General features: G+C 42.9%; 3 protein-coding genes across 4 annotated transcripts in view; 1 reads left to right on the plus strand and 2 right to left on the minus strand.

The window, feature by feature from the left end:
- The window catches only part of LOC106806516 (tripeptidyl-peptidase 2-like), a 106,956-nt gene extending 104,496 nt beyond the window's left edge, over positions 1-2,460 (minus strand). Inside the window, exons 1-2 of the mRNA XM_014808485.1 lie at positions 2,408-2,460; positions 2,122-2,278 (exon numbers count right to left, since the gene is read on the minus strand). Coding sequence (XP_014663971.1) covers positions 2,122-2,278; positions 2,408-2,460 — 210 coding nt within the window. The remainder of the gene's footprint in view (positions 1-2,121; positions 2,279-2,407) is intronic.
- Positions 2,459-8,273, plus strand: LOC106806517. Its single transcript, XM_014808486.1, has 9 exons — positions 2,459-2,507; positions 2,820-2,957; positions 3,337-3,438; positions 3,721-3,725; positions 4,033-4,127; positions 4,431-4,532; positions 6,215-6,318; positions 6,629-6,826; positions 7,206-8,273. The coding sequence occupies exons 1-9, from the start codon at positions 2,459-2,461 to the stop codon at positions 7,400-7,402; spliced, it is 990 nt and encodes a 329-aa protein (XP_014663972.1). The 3' UTR covers positions 7,403-8,273.
- A 2,799-nt stretch (positions 8,274-11,072) lies between these two features.
- LOC106806525 (serine racemase-like) overlaps positions 11,073-16,199 on the minus strand; it is a 9,687-nt gene continuing 4,560 nt past the window's right edge. The window contains exons 4-10 of one of the 2 annotated variants that reach the window (XM_014808494.1): positions 15,219-15,385; positions 14,167-14,251; positions 13,726-13,852; positions 13,175-13,225; positions 12,769-12,893; positions 12,455-12,505; positions 11,073-11,800 (exon numbers count right to left, since the gene is read on the minus strand). In XM_014808494.1, the coding sequence (XP_014663980.1) occupies positions 11,660-11,800; positions 12,455-12,505; positions 12,769-12,893; positions 13,175-13,225; positions 13,726-13,852; positions 14,167-14,251; positions 15,219-15,385 (747 nt within the window). In that variant the 3' untranslated portion in view covers positions 11,073-11,659. The remainder of the gene's footprint in view (positions 11,801-12,454; positions 12,506-12,768; positions 12,894-13,174; positions 13,226-13,725; positions 13,853-14,166; positions 14,252-15,218; positions 15,386-16,199) is intronic. The other variant, XM_014808495.1, reaches the window with a different exon arrangement.

Genomic DNA, 16,199 nt, shown 5'->3' on the forward strand with positions numbered 1-16,199 from the left:
CTCAATTTTGCTTCATAGTCCCTCGGCGATGCTTAAATCATTCTAAACTCATTTGCGAGCGGTCGTGGTACTTGTAGGTATTATGAGATATACGTTGGAAGGTAAATTCCTTGTTTACATATACATCATGTGTACACTGATCAGATCATTACATCATTACTAACGTGATAGTTAAGGTAGTCATATTGCAGGTCGGCCGAGTGCCTGTCAATTTTTTTTTTGAATTCATTATCGTTTTTGATATGACAATTTCTTCAGCATGGGACATTCCAATTGCTGACGGTTCTAAAGCTAAATGATTTCTTTTTGAGTTATGATCTACTTGCCGTTTATACAGTTTTAAGGCTATTGTATCTAATACATTGTGTGTTGCTATCTAGTTTTAGCCACGGGTATGGTGGGTCGTATTTCCATATGTAATCGCTTCTATAGACCTCGATCATATCACCTCAGTCTTCTTCTGTATAAAAGTGATGTAATTTTAACAGCGCTAGCTTTCATCATACGGCAGATTAGTTAACCCGGGTGGTACACGTTTGGTGGCATTTTGTTGTACGTCTCTATTTTCTTAGTGAGATCGATCTCATCTGATAATGGGCGCCCATACCGTATTACCGTATTTCAATTATGGGTCTTACCATGGATTTGAACAGTAATCTAAAAATATCTTTTGACATGTAATGGAAGGTGCGCATGATTATGCCGACTACTATGCACTACGCTGCGCACACTTTTGTGTTTATATGGTCTTCGAAGGGAGAGCGTTTTCCGTGCATAATACCAGATCTGCCTGTTGGCTCAACGAATTCCAAAAACCGACACTTGTTGTCGGCTTCCCCTCTCATTTTATAGCTAAAGTTAAGAGCGTGACTGTTTCCTAGTCTGAGTACTTTACATTTTTTAGGATGGAATTTCATCTGCCATGTACGCGCCCATTCTTCTAACCTATCCACGTCTTCTTAATGTTTTGACACACTTCTATGCTACTAGCCTTTGCCATTATAGTTTTGTGTTCGTCAGCGAATAGGGGATTTTGGTTTGTGTTATACCAACTGGGTCATTTATGATAAATGAATAATGCTGGGCAAGTACACTGCCTTGAGGCACGGGCACTTTGTTACTGTAATTGGTGTGTGAAACGCTCACCATAATCACCACTCTTTGTTCTCTGTTGCCAAAGGTATTTTTTTAATCCAGCAAAGTGTGTTACCTCTGATCCCCAGGATTCTAACTTACTTGGTTAGGTCACGGGATCTCCCTAACGTTGCGCAAACGGCGTCCGCGCGCGCCCGTTTTGGGAAAACTCCCCCCTGTTTCAATCGTGTTGCGCCCCGTTTAAATTACCTCGCCCCGTTTAAATTCACACTACAATAAAGTTTGACATCGATCGTCAAGAATTCCCATTCGCACCAGGACCACGCAACGCGTGTATTTTAGACCGTACCACGCATCTGCACTGCAGACCATACACAATTACAAACGGTTAACCTGTCCCGGACACACACTAACTGTACAGCAGACTCGGCTATCTTATATATACAAGAACCCCAAATACCGTCTATGGGTGTGGCGGTTTTATGCATTATTTAGTGGTACCGTAAAAAAACACGCCCCCCGCCGAACCCCCCTATTTTCCCTCCCCTCCCCCTCCCCCTCCCTATTTCGATTTATCTGCGGGGAACCCTGTAGGTGTCCGTGTGGACCTTGTCAAACGCTTTTCTGAAAGTCGAAGTATACTATATCTATGGGCTCTCTGGCTTCGAGTGATTTCTTAATATTACTGTGGACCACTGGGGCAATCACCTCTGCTAGCTCCTTTAGGATGCAGAGGATGGGATGTTATCTGGGCCTGGTGATTTGTTTGCATCTAGTTCTTTTAGTCTTTGGCCACATCGTTAACATCTATGTGAACATCGGCGAGCTGTCTTTTCATGTTGATTAATTACTAAGCATATTTGAAGTATCCTCCATAATAAATATGCTACCGCAGTATTTATTTTAGTAACTGCTGGCTTTTTCTAGGTCAGTGATGGCATTTTTGTCTTTTGTTTTTAGAGAGCAGGCCTTATTTAACTTGCCTCGTTAGATGGCGCGCGGGCAGGTCAATACAAATGGCCTCACTCTCGTTGTGAATTTGTCAGCATCTGTCCGCGTCAATGCCGTCAGAGACAAATGGTTATTCCTATCTATGCTGACAAATTCGTGATCTACAGCTAACATCGAACCGTCCACATAAGTGTTTCCCATCATGCCTGCCGTGAACTGTCCAGTTGCTGGGCTGCGAGTACAAGACTGGGGACGTTGATCCTGCAATCGTGGTACAGTTTAGCTCCAGCATACATTCGACAGCGCGAACACACCAACCGCAAGTCGCCCCCGCTAAGGTCGAAAAGGTGAAGAGACCTACATTGTCCTCTGGGCGCGGTCGAGCGAAGAATGGACATACTTCACGACAGTCATGGGACAGACTATGTCTCCGCCAACTAAGGTTTACTGGCCAGGAAAAAGTAGGTCCAGCTGCTGGGAGTGTTGTTGACGAGGGTCTTCGCATGAGACCTGGACGAGATCAGCTGGTGCCAGTTGAACGAATAAGTCGGAGGAGCATGTACTGGCAGCAATGAAAAAACTTGCAGTAAGAGAGGAGAACACATAGTTGCTCGTTTCCCACTGCACAACATGACTCAAGATCATGACGAGCCAGTACGCGCATTCGGCCGCCGTATCACTGGACAAGCGAGTGTCTGCAAATTTGCACTGACGTGCCAGAACTGCGCAGAATGGAGTCGAATTACACCGATGGGTTCTCCGGGATGTGTTAGCTAGGGTCTGGCTGACAGCCGAGTTCAACCTCGATCTGCTCGGAGAGATCCGAACCAGGACATGGACTCTCGAGGAGGTGTTCAAGTTCGTGGAGGCCAAGGAGGCAGGCAACGCGATCGGCCAACAGACTTTTTGCAGTACAAGGTGCAGCTGCTGCACGCAAGCCTGTATCAGAGTAAAGCAAAAGATCATCAGCCATGGTTAGAGAGGGGGCCAAACGACATGACAGTGATACAGTCAGTCAGGTAGTATGCTCGATACTGTGGGTAGGTAGAGGTCAGCGGTAGAGGAGACCCACCTCATGGGAGAAAAAATACCTGTTCCTGCATGACGGTAAGACTTGCAGGAAGTGCAACGAGGCTGAGCATTCACTTGGAGGCGTATGTGCCGCAGTACGACCAATGGTGGGCCTGAGCAGTGTGTCAATGCGCGATAGAGCAGGCGGCGGCTTGATGTATTAATTAAACCGGATAAAGGCCCTTGGGCCTATTCCTGTAAACCGCTATTCTATTCTAGCCCTGGGCTCTGGCCTCCAGGCCCATTTGCTTGCCATTGCACAGTTACGAAGCTCCATAGCCATCTGCTTTCTGACTCCACTCCACTGTCTCCAGGAACAATGTGACGTCAATGTTATTCATACATTTTGAGCTTATTGAGTTATTAATTAGTCTTTATGTTATTGAGCTTTGGATACATCATGATGTACAAGTACAACACAACAAGTACTGATGTAGGATAAAAGATTGTTCCAACATTTACAACAACTTCACACTAACGTAATTTCACACTGGCCTAATTTCAGACGGTTGTGAGTCAATCCACAACTACATTGCTAAGCCAATCTCCTCCATTTTCTTTCTATTTAAATGCTAGTGTAAACTTGTGAAAATTATTTGCTAGGCCAGGTATTACAATTTGTACAACAAGAGTAAGCATTACAAAAGTTAATCTTATTCCCTTTGATATGGAAATGTAAATTCTAATAATAAACAGGGTACATGGTAATGGCAGTTTGCTAGGCAAAGGCAAAAATACCAACTACTAATATTCATTATTAACAGCATAGTTATCCCTGCTGAATTGTATTCCGTCTTATTCTTCGCAGCCAGTCTTAATTGCATCAATTTCTATCACGTGAAACAACTTCTGAAATTGTATGTCATCAATAATTAATCGCGTCTATCCTAACATTAAAATGTTGTTTCATGACAGGTTGGAGAGATATTTACAGCTGCAGGTGCAGCATTCAGCAAGCTTGGCGAGTTGACCATGCAGCTGCATGCTGCCGGTGAGCCTGCCCCTGCCAGGTACAGATGAAGATAACATCACGAAACAGTTCTTTTTTGCCATAATTCGTGCTAATATTTGTGCTCACTATACAATTGCATTTATAATATAAGTTAGACTGTTTAATATTTTCTAATTACAAATATAGTTTTATTAAGTAGTTCAGCTATTGATTTTTTTTAAAGAATAGTTTCGTTCTGTGTTTGCTTCTTTACTAAAACATGGTACTTTTCTTACATGTACAGGTAAAAAATAAACAATTTGTGTAAAAGATTCCTTATGCCAATTGCATTCATATAACATGTGCCTAATTTATTTTCAAGTGGCAAGTGGACTGATGGTGAAGTTGAAATGTTAAAGGATGCTGTTAAGAAATTTGGAGATGATTTGCACAAAATCAGTGATGTTATTAAAACCAGAACTATGTAAGTATCTTGTTTAAGCTAGTGCTTCACAACAAAATTAAAATTCCTTACTGTCGTGCACATATTTTGACATTATTCATTTCTTGCTACTAAACTGGAATGTTTACAGCATGTTAAATCAGTTATAATGCATTGAATCCTTACTATAAAGAGGCTAATCTTGTGTGTGTGTGTGCGTGCGTGCGTGCGTGCGTGCGTGCGTGCGTGCGTGCGTGCGTGCGTGCGTGCGTGCGTGTTTGTTTGACCTCGCTTTTCTCTGTGATTTTTCACTCAATCGCGGTAACTGAAGATATGTTCAGAATCACCACGTCTTGCAGGTGGTTCTGGCTGAGACAAAAATAAATAAAAAAATAAAAAAATAATGTTTGTATTAAGTCAAAATTCTATTCATCAATCCTATTCGTCAATAGATAGCGGTGCGTACGTACGTACACACACATACAACACACGCACATCACGTACGTGGGAATTACTTGGCGTCTCTTCACCGCTGCCGTAGCGTAGTCGGTAGGAGCTCGGTTTCATAACCCGAGATTCCAGGTTCTAACCTCAGCTGGGGAAAAAAATTCCCCCTTCACTTTTTGACTCTTTAGTATGTAATACAAGAGGATGGGATGGGATGGGATAGAAGAGGATGGGATGGGATGGCATGGGATGGCATGGGATGGGATGGGATAGGATGAGATGGGATGGCATGCCATGCGATGGATGGATGGATGGAGGGATGGCTGGCTGGATGGATGGAGGGATGGATGTATGGATGCATGGGTGCATGGATGGATGGATGGATAGATACATACTTAGATAGATAGATAGATCGATTTGGGGGTATTTTCAGTATGGTCACCAACTGAGCACTTTTTCACCCTGCTCACTTATAGAATTGCGCTCTTTGTTTCTTCCCAAAATGTTTTTTTGTTTCTGTTTTCCTTTCAGTTGCATGAAATATTTAACTTCAACTGTGTCACTTACATGAAGTTTATATTTTAAGGCACGATTTGGTGGTTGTACGGGTATTAAAGTCTGCTAGTACATATAAAGATTGCAATAACTGAGCAGGCATGGGTGGTGAACAACAGATTTAAGTAAATATGTTTGCCTCTTAAAACGATAATTTCTGGAGTAAATCGATGAATGAATAAATTTAGACAAATTTAGACCCACCTGTCAGAGTACATATTACTGATCACTTCAGCATAAAAATTATTACGAATTCCTGCTGTTATAGGCTATATAACAGTGAATGAACAGCAAACGTGCGCCTGCTGCTCTGCCTCTTCAGATTTGCGATAATGAAATTTTAAATGCTCCCACAAAACGAGTGCATGTAGTTACGCGATGCAAATATTTATAGACTGATACCTATCTGGAAATGTATACAATGAAAAACCTAGTGTTGAGACAGGGTTCTGGTCTCGCGAGAGCAAAAATCACGCGCTAGTTTTGTTGGCATATTATGTAAACAATATCATTTGAAATGGAGATTGTGCACATGTTGGTGAGAAGAATGATGTGTGAGTGTTCTATGACATGTTAGCCTTACTATACACAGTTGGATGGCATGCCAGGAGTACGGGTGAGTATCAGAACGGTCGATAAAATCTAAAAACGGTTGGTAAAAACATGAGAAATTCTGGCTTTAAATAATTACTTATAGCTGTGCCTTTTCTATTCGTTCCCAGATCTCAGATCAGAGGTGCTATTCGACGGAAATGTCAAGAAGACTACGGACCAACTGTGAAGCAGAGGAAGAGGGAATCGACTGGAACTGCAGCGGCTTCCCCAGGTCAGATTCAGTACGAAAACTATACGTTCACTCACTTGGTTATTATAAAAGCATTGAAATCGAATCAGTGAAAATTTCTTGCACATGTTCGAAAGTATAGATTACTATGAACTATGTATTTTCTTGAGCTGGTTTTTTTCTCACTACGTTACTGAGGTATGGGCCATGTGCTCGTGCATGACAAGAAAAATTCATCTTGTAAAACGGAGGGTGCAGCGATTGTCACGTTGATCGCAATAGTACGTTTATCTCGACACATCCATAATTTTCACTTGTAAATAGCATAATGCATTCCCCTTGCCCCTCACAGTTGAAGCTGCTCAGGCAACGGCGAGTAGTATGCTGGCAGCTGCTGCGAGGGCTGATGAGAAGGCTGCGGCGGCCGCAGCGACGGTGACGGTACAAACGACGGTGGCGCAAGTGGCGACGGTGTCGTCATCGGCGGTGCCTGGAAAGTCTCTCATACAGCCCGTGCGCGTCGTCACTTATCCAGCCGGCGGCATTACAGGTACTTTTCTTCCCAATTTTCCCGATGAACGAACACTATGTCGCTCGACACGTGTCACTGATTGAAATTTAATAGCCTCCCGTTCCCATCAGCGCAGGGTGTTAGCCAGGAAGAAAAATCAGGGAGTCTCAGTCTCACCATCTGCGCGAAGCGAGGATGCTGCGGACTGACAGCCCCCAAAAGAAAAAAAATGGGCCAAAAAGAAAAAAAAGGGATAAAATTACCCTCATGCCGTCTCTATCAAATTTCATCCGTCTCATCCAAGAATAGGCCGTCCAAAAGACGGGTAGACGGGTCTCTGGCTAACACACTGCATCAGCATGTGCTCCCGCCATTTTGTACCACCGTCACTGAGCAGTTTGTTGTTCTCACGTTGCAGCCATCAGACTGCAGCACAGCGGCGCGGTGGCGCCACTGACGGCGGTGAAACTCGGCCAGCTGCAGGTGCCCGGCATCAAGATTGAGCAGCGCGCCCTGCAGCCGTCGACGCAGGTTGAGCAGCGCCCCCTGCAGCCGTCGACGCAGGTTGTACAGGTGCCACAGGTGCGCAGCACCAAGGTCGAGGACGTCTCCTAATGGCGCGTCGCCGGCCTCATATCTCACGTCGCGACGCGCTTTCTCGTTTTTACGCGTAGGCCGAGTGACGCGTCGGCGCGCACGTGATATCAAGCCTCGTAGCAGAGCACTACGCTGCTTACCATTTGAGATGTGAAGAACGTGGCGGGGTTGGGGGGTGGGGGGTGGAATCCCACGTCTAGGGTGTACTCTGTCTATGCCTCGTGAAAGGGAACAGGTTTCAGGTCAGGTGAGTTGAGCTGGTAAATGTGAATCTGTGCGGTAGATGTACGTCCACTGTGTGCGGAGTGGAAGTGGATATCATCGTGAGTCTTGTGCATCGCCGTTTACTGATATTTTTGTTATTGTTCGCTTGCTGTGTGCTGATATCTAATGGAAAAGAAATTATAACACCAGTGGTAAAACGTCAATAATGAAAAGTGAACTTGTCGAGAATGTGGAAAATTAGCTCAGTTTACCTGATTTTACCAATTCAGGTGCAATCGTTGGTTTTAAAGGGAAAAATACTTGGGTGCACTCCATGAATACACCAGTGCAAACATGCATGTATGTTCTTACTCGTTTTAATGGCCATTTGGAATGTACATCTATTTATAGTATGTTTATAGTCTGCATTTTATTCACATTCTGGATTAAAAGTCGCCATCTAAAGGTAATTCTGTTGGCATGTATAGTACTGCCTTCTATGGGTCAACACGTTTTCAAATGTTATCGTTTAAGACATTATTATACACGTCTGGAATTTGCTAATCCGGCCTCGGGTGACCGTAAGTCACATAGAGAAACTTCATAAATATGTAAATATTATCATGTAATATGACGGAGTTGTGTAGGGGATGTTAGATTCCATTAAAATCTCTGTTAGAAGGCAGATCAAGATTTTTCGTTGTTAGTCTGTAGTCACATTATTAATCTCTGCTAGTTGTCATTAGTTGCTAGTCTTCGGCTGGGTATAGACTACCGACTTTTTGTTGTCAAATTGGCGAATTGGACCAATTTCGCAATTATACAACCAATAATCGGCAGTATAAACGCAAAAGTCGCACGAGCAACTGGTTGTAGCGTGGGTTGTGAGCTCGTGTAACAGGCACGTGTGATCGTATAGTGTCCAGGTTCGTTTGTACAACAGATACGTGTGCAATTGCACTTAAGCCACAGACAGTATAATGCTATAACCACAGTATAATGCTATACGGTTACTCTATTCTTTAATGAACAACATCATATTGACAATTACATGCAATACATAGGTGGCTGCGCAAGCCAACCAATAAATACGATACAATACATACAATACATATCTTATACACCAGGCACATACAGACAAGCAACTGGTTTCAGGGGCGTGTACAGGATTTGGACCAGGGGGGGGGGGGTCTAACCGTAACCCAAACTTGCGAGCACGCGAAGGGGAAATGTTTGAAATTAGACCCCCTCAGATGCGTTTTCTGCGCGAGCAGGAGGGGGGGGAGTCCGGACCTCCTGGACCCCCCCCCTGTACACGCCCCTGGGTTTACAAATGCAGTACATATTTACGAGCGTGGAGTTCTGCAGGGCGCAGGCAGGTCCTGGCGGTGTCCGGCGGCAACGGTAGCAGCGAGCGGCAGGTGAGAGCAGCGCGGGTGCTGACAGCGTCTGTCAGCACCGTCGAACTGTGTCTGTCTTATTGTCGAAACTGTTATGTATTTATACATCTGGAGGAATGCATGGCCCAAGTGTGGGCAAGGCCTATAGTTGCGTGCGATGTGCAATCCTGTGTCCTTCTCCAGAATTTTATGGACAACTGAAGGTGAGATTTCCTTCTCTAGCGTGAGAACGGCAGCTGGAAGCTTCTAGAAATCCTTGGGAATCGCGGCAGTTCGATTCATGTTCTCATAGTTCACATAGTACACATTTGTCGGCGGCGTTCGTTGTTTGTTCTTTATCAGTCGGCATGCGACATCAAGGTGTGATGTCCTTCTATAGGTACTAAAATGTCATAGTGTCGCCTTGTGTAGGTGATTACTTTCTCCGTCTGCTGTGCTCTCTGTTCTCTTCTTTTGTTGTGTCACGCGCGAGACACGCGTGCGGCGTGTGCTGTTGGTGACGAGAGCAGGACCTGGTGTCGCTTGTTACCTTGGCTGTTACTAAAATAACCTATGACGTGATCTGCTTACGTTTAATGACCCGTGTCGCTGGGTTTTATACTAGGTTAATTAATTCGATATCTACGTCATTACATGGTTGATAGCAACTAGTTGGGAGATTAGAACATTTTCGCCAACGAGTTGCTATCGACCAGTTGCTCGCGTGACTTTTGAGTTAACACTGCCAATTGTCGTCTGTATAGTTGCAAAATTGCTCCAACTCGCCAATTTGACAACATAAAGTCGGTATGGTAAACCCAGCATTAGAGCTGTAGTTCCTATACGCAATGACCATCGTCCACGTTTCAATAAATAACATTCACTGTTTTGTTGATGTGAAATGCCAATGACATACATATGCATTGTAGTAATTTCAGCAAAAACAAATTGTAAACTTAATGCGGCCGTGCCACAATAAATCATATTAATGCGATTTTAGTTGTGATTTTATACTTTTGTAAACCCTACACTAGCGACCGTATATTTCATCGTCCTGGTGGATGTGATACTGTAGTAGGGTCACAGAAGGCAAGATGTTGCACGATGTAAACAGACAACCGGTTGATTTGGTTTGCAAACCGATATAGCTTCGAAAAAGTCGTGGTAAAAGAGACGACTGTGGTAGAAATGGTAAAAATCAATCTTATATGAAAAGAAACGAAAACAAGCAGTCTCGCATTATCACGATTCATAAATACTTATAGTGACATGGATTTGAATGTGGCATCCATTTGAGCAATTTGTTCCTCATCAAATTCAACGTGTCCGTTTTCCTATGCTGTACTAAAAGCAGTTTGTCTTAAAGGAGTGGTGTTCCTGTTGTCATTTATATTCAACATGACATAATTATTACGCCACCTACAGCTTAGACGCGTTTCTCGTTGTCCCCGTGCAGGAAAAAGACGAGGAACACGTGTGGGCTGAACATGTGCTGTATTTCCCGTAATAAAACTACCAAAGAGGCAACCTGAGACCATTACTACGCGCTAATTTATAACATCATAACATTTATCTAAGTTTAGTGTTCAATTTAATCGTGGAAGCCCCCCCCATCCCGTTTACTGTAGTGGAGCGTATTTCTGGCGTACATAGGTATTAGGTAGGCATGTACGTGATCACTATAGTTATAGATATTATCAGAAGTAGATAATAGGGACACCTAATAGGGTTCCCTATTATCTACTTCTGATATTATACACACCTTGTAAATACTTTGTTGTTGTTGATATTATATACACCTCGTATGATTCGCATTTGTCAAGCAGCTGAGTGAGTAACAGTTCGTGATTTATTTGCCTTAAAATGTGTATTCACTCATTCACTCACTCACTTACTCACTCACTCACTCACTCACTCACTCACTCACTCACTCACTCACTCACTCACTCACTCACTCACTCACTCACTCACTCACTCACTCACTCACTCACTCACTCACTCACTCGACCACCTGCTCTTGAACCACTCACTCACTCACTAGAAACCTGAAAAGTGTTGCAACTACGTCTGTTTGAAAAATCTCTGAAAAAGCTTTTAAGACTAAATTACTGTTGGGCGTATAACTTTATTGCTCATCACATTTTATAATATCGTATATTCATCTACAATCGTTAATGCTACTTCTGGTTTACACAAACACATTTTCTTGGTGCCACATAATTAAATTTGATGAGTCAATTATAATGATTATAATATATATGTATATATGCGAATGTGATCACAGTTATGCGAGCTTATGTGCCACGTTCATACTCGTGTAGAATGGCTTCTGAGCGAGTGTAGTTGATTAGTAAAATGAAGTTGAATTAACCACGGATACCATACACACACACAATCAGAGCGTTTTTAGGTCATATTGTGGCCATTGATGTACGCTAGAGTTCCTTTATATAGAGAGTTCCTCTCTATAAAGGGACTCTATATACTGTTCCCTAGAGTCCCTTTATATAGAGGGGATACCATACACGGGCCATAACCACGGATACCATACACACACACAATCAGTGCGTTTTTAGGTCATAGGAATATTGTGGTCATTGATGTACGCTAGAGTCCCTTTATATAGAGAGTTCCTCTATATTAAGGGACTCTACTGTTCCTGTGACTGGCGCGCACTCTAGCGGGCTGGCATTTATTCCCATGGTAAATTGTTCAGGTCGACGTTTCCCCCGCATAAGATGATGCCGACCTTTTCTAGGTGGGGCGCCACCTGCGCTAGCTTTCCCGAGAGCAGTGCAGCAACAGGAGCGGCTGCACTGGTCTCAATAACGAGCTGGAAAGAAAACGGAAATTAATTGGTATTTTATTAAATAGAAAAAAACTACAATACCAAACTCCTTCCGCTAGTCGCTAGCAGAGCAAAAAGGTATCAAGCCGCGAAATGAATGCTAATTGACAGGGGCGGGAGGGTCGAGGGAGAGAGTAGGAAAGAAAGACTGTGACATAGAAGGATGAGAGAGAGAGAGAGAGAGAGAGAGGAGTTGGGGCGACAAAGAAAGGGCGAGACAGACGAGTGTGAGAAGGGGAGAGAGGAGAAATTATCATAGTAGAGTCATTTTTTCACGAATTTCTATGATAAATATAATAAAGGTTGCATAGCATATCTTATATATCTGAATATTCAAATGTTTGCTTGATTCATTTAATATGAGTAATTTGACATAGAGAGTATGACAAATGTACTTAAAAAGTACCTAAAAATTCTCAAATAAAAGTGCGACATTTTTTAAAGATTGGTTGCTTATACAAACACCAAGGGAAACGTAAGTTACTGTGGGCACAGAAACACTCTGGGGTCTGAATGGCCCACTGTAACCCATAGTAGCTGGAGCGTTATATATTTTCCATTCATAATTGCATGGCAGTGAATGCACGTATAGTTGCTCCAAATCAAGTAAAGTTACGGCAAATTGTTTCCATATCTCACCTTCATTCTCGTCCAGATGAACTTCATAGCATCAATTATTTCGGTATCATTCTAAAATATTCAAATTATTAAATTATTAGGCCTACATCGGAGTTTTGCCGTGGCACGGTAATTTATAGAGGGAATCTAATTTGCTTCCTGGAGATTCGCTTCATGGTTGCATTTTTACTATCTAGTATAAACTAAGGTGATGATCTCTTGCGATCAATCTTGCGACACGTTGCTTATATCGCTACTTGCGCCAGAAGTCTAGCTAATTTATGGTCTGTCTGTCTCTGGAATTTACATGGCGGCTTCACATTAAAATCGCTTACCACAGTTAAAACGTTTTTTTCGGCGTTTTCACATAATATAGGCATGTTGTGTTTTCCAACTTGCTTGCAGCGGATTCCGTCGGCAACGGTAGCGACATACGATGAGTCGTTCGCATCTCGTTGCCCTAGTAACGTAAACACATCAGTAGCTGTGATCGAGTCTATATAATGAGCGGTATAATCTCCGTAAGTTTTCGCGTACTCACCTAATCAATGGTGATGTTTCAAATAGTTCAATAGTTTCGCGTGAACGCACCCACAATCACGCACGCGCGTATACGTGCGTACGCACGCACGCACGCACGCACGCACGCACGCACGCACGCACCGCCACGAGTACTGCTATGGGTTAGTCCCCGACACAGGTGTGCGTGTCATTCCGGAATAACGACTATCGTAGTCTCACCTGCTCGCAGGTATTTCTCTAACGCTTTCCCTTCGGGCTCTACTAGATATACTGAAAGTGGACAATAAAACCATCCGTTAAGCTATGACTCCACTCACGCAGGATAGGGCGCAGGTCGACGTTCTGCTTCCAATTCTTCAAGCCACGTCATATATATTTAAATTAAAACGCAGCGATCTCACCGTGTTTTACCAGAGTCTCAGTCACTCTGTCTTGGCGCGTTTATTTTGTTCACTGCTAGAATGTATACCTCCGTGTGGAGAAAAGTTTTACACGCGAATCGAGCTGAACGGTTATCAGAAATCGTTTTACTTTACTTTTACGACTGATCCCGTCGCGAGAGAGGTTCGGCGTTTTCGTCCAATTACATCCTCATATGATTTTACTCCGTTCTACTGATTAGATTTGGAGAGTTTCTAGAGGGGTTTATCTGTTTATTCATGCGCAATTTTACTATAGTTATTTGTATATTTTTATAGTAAATGAGTGCATATTACTAATTCGTAGGTCCACTTTTTCGACGAACGTTAATCACATAAATTACGAGCTACCTTTGCATGATGGTCGCATAGCTTTAACTGTGAGGGCCACTCCGGCGGCCATTCCACCGCCTCCGATGCAAACCAACATGGCATCCAAATCGGGAACCTGCTCCAGAAATTCCATCGCCATCGTGCCCTGAATAGTTTGATGTAAAGTTTAGTGTGTTACTATAGGATTGTGCATGCACGTTTCCGATGCAATAATAATGGGAACAGTACTTTCACAGACAACACACACTGATGATTCCCTCATAACTAAATAAGTGAAGCAACAATTAATCATTAATAATAATCGCCTTTTATGCATCAGTAGGTACTTATTGACAATGAAATATATAAGCTGTTATTTAGCACTAAGAATACATTTTCATACTGAACCCCACATAATCGTCCGTAACTGTACGATTATTGTCTGTTCGTCCATATTTAGCGACATATATGTTGTTTTACCTGACCAGCAATAACGTCCACGTTATCGAAGGAGTGAATCAGTGCTCTTCCTGTCTTTGCGCATATCGCAGCAGCGCACTCTTCTCTGGTTTGCGAAAACAATTATAGTCTTGATATGAAAGCAACCACAGTAACCTTAATCCTGTATTAGCGTCCACGAGAAACGGTAAGCTGATTGGCGTACTAACTTTTAGCCCGTGTCAGTTTTGCACACACACACTATCGCACACCTAGGTAGTTGGTCTTTTTAATCCGTGTCATTGTAGCTTTCTAGTAATATTAATATCTCCCTGCTAATGTAAATTCCTAATAAAAATTACTCGTGTGTTTATGTGTATGCGTGCGCGCGTGTCAGCGCGCGTGCGTGCGTGCGTGTGTTGGGGTAGATACAATAATGTAACCCAAACCCAAGAGGATAGGGTCCCCTTGCCCAACCCTATGGTGTAATAATGTAACCCAATAATTGTAACCCAATAAATGTAATAATGTAACCCAACCCTTGCCCCCAACCCTATCCTCTTGGGTTTGGGTTACATTATTGTATCTAGTGTTGGGGTAGCGCAGTCGTGAGTGTACCTGTCACCTACATCAACATGGTTTGTTTACATGCATGGTTTGTTATATAGTGCTCTAAGTAGATAACACGACGTCTTTAAATTTATGCTGTGTGCATATCGGAGGGTTAATAAGAAATCAGCAATGAAACAACTCAACTATACGATGAAACAAAAGCCATTTTGGCCAACCATGCAAGCGAATGCATCAGCTCCATATGATCAGAAGTTAGATAATAAGGGATCCCTATTATCTACTTCTGATATGATGCGCTACAACAGACAGCGTGCATTATAGCCACGCTCGAAGTGCCTGTGGGCTACACACACACACACGCCGCCGTCGGGAAAACCTCGTGCTGACAAAACACTCATACAACCGCTAACCTCGTTGTGTGCCAAATGCCCGGGAAAATGCGAAAAGCGTATTAAAAATCGCGAAGACTACGCGAAGATCCCAAATTCAACTGGAATGGATAACGCGTTGAATTAACTTACCTGGATTTCATGTTTGGCTCGCAGAAAACGACCTCTGCTCCGTAGCTCTTCATCGCCCGGATCTTCGCCTCCGATGCGTTACTTGGACAGGCGACGGTACACGGCAGTCCGTAGCGCCTAGCAACCCATGCTACCGCCTGTGCGTTGTTACCGCTGCTGTGGGTAACCTGCAAGGATTATATGATAGATGTATGTGTGTGTATGCGATGTATGCGGTGTGTGGATGTATGCGTGTGTATGCGCACCCGATTCGTCATTCTCTCTCGAGCTAAAAGCTTATTGAAATGAATTACAGTAGTTCCCCGCGTTCCAATAACTTGCGGGTTACATAAATTCGTCCATGCGTAATTCGCGCCCATGAGTTATTACCATCTTAGAGCGAGATACGAAACGAGAATTGACTTTTTACGTAATTTGACGGAAAGGAATTAACGGGGTTTCTCTCCAAAAATTATTCCCTTTCCTGTGTCCATTGCGGAATTTCGCAATACGAATGTTGTTTTTTCTTTAATATTCATTATTTTCGTAACGCCGCGTGTTACTGTAGATTTCATTTCATCGATTTCAACACGTTTGAAGCGGAAATGTAACCCTAACAGAATTATCGCACTCATGGCGCCTTGAAATGAAACGCAATCTATTACAATCTATTATTCGGGTGATGTCGTAAACTTTATCGTTTTTATAATTGCTGGGATATAAACTTTTATCGAAAACGCTATGAATTGAGTGTGCGTTGGTGTGCTGCGTTGGTGCGTTGGTGCAGTGAGAGTTAGTTGGCCATCGTACTCAGAAATAATTATTTTTACCGCGGTAAAAATAATTTATCCGCGGTAAAATTATAAATCTTTTACCCAATCAAAGTCCTTGTTACACATAATTTAACCGCGGTAAAAATAATTGATATAATTAAATAAATCAAAATAATTATGACCTAGTAAAAATATTTATTTCTGAGTACGATGGCCAACCATATGCGTA

Source organism: Priapulus caudatus, unplaced genomic scaffold, assembly GCF_000485595.1.
Source record: "Priapulus caudatus unplaced genomic scaffold, Priapulus_caudatus-5.0.1 Scaffold166, whole genome shotgun sequence".
In the NCBI taxonomy this organism is placed as follows: Eukaryota; Metazoa; Priapulida; class Priapulimorpha; order Priapulimorphida; family Priapulidae; genus Priapulus; species Priapulus caudatus.

Coding starts and splice junctions, on each gene's coding strand:
- LOC106806517 (XM_014808486.1), top strand. CDS start 2,459: ATGGGACAGACTATGTCTCCGCCAACTAAGGTTTACTGGCCAGGAAAA. Junction 2,958..3,336: donor CGGCCAACAGACTTTTTGCA/GTACAAGGTGCA, acceptor ATTCTATTCTAG/CCCTGGGCTCTGGCCTCCAG. Junction 6,827..7,205: donor TCCAGCCGGCGGCATTACAG/GTACTTTTCTTC, acceptor CTCACGTTGCAG/CCATCAGACTGCAGCACAGC.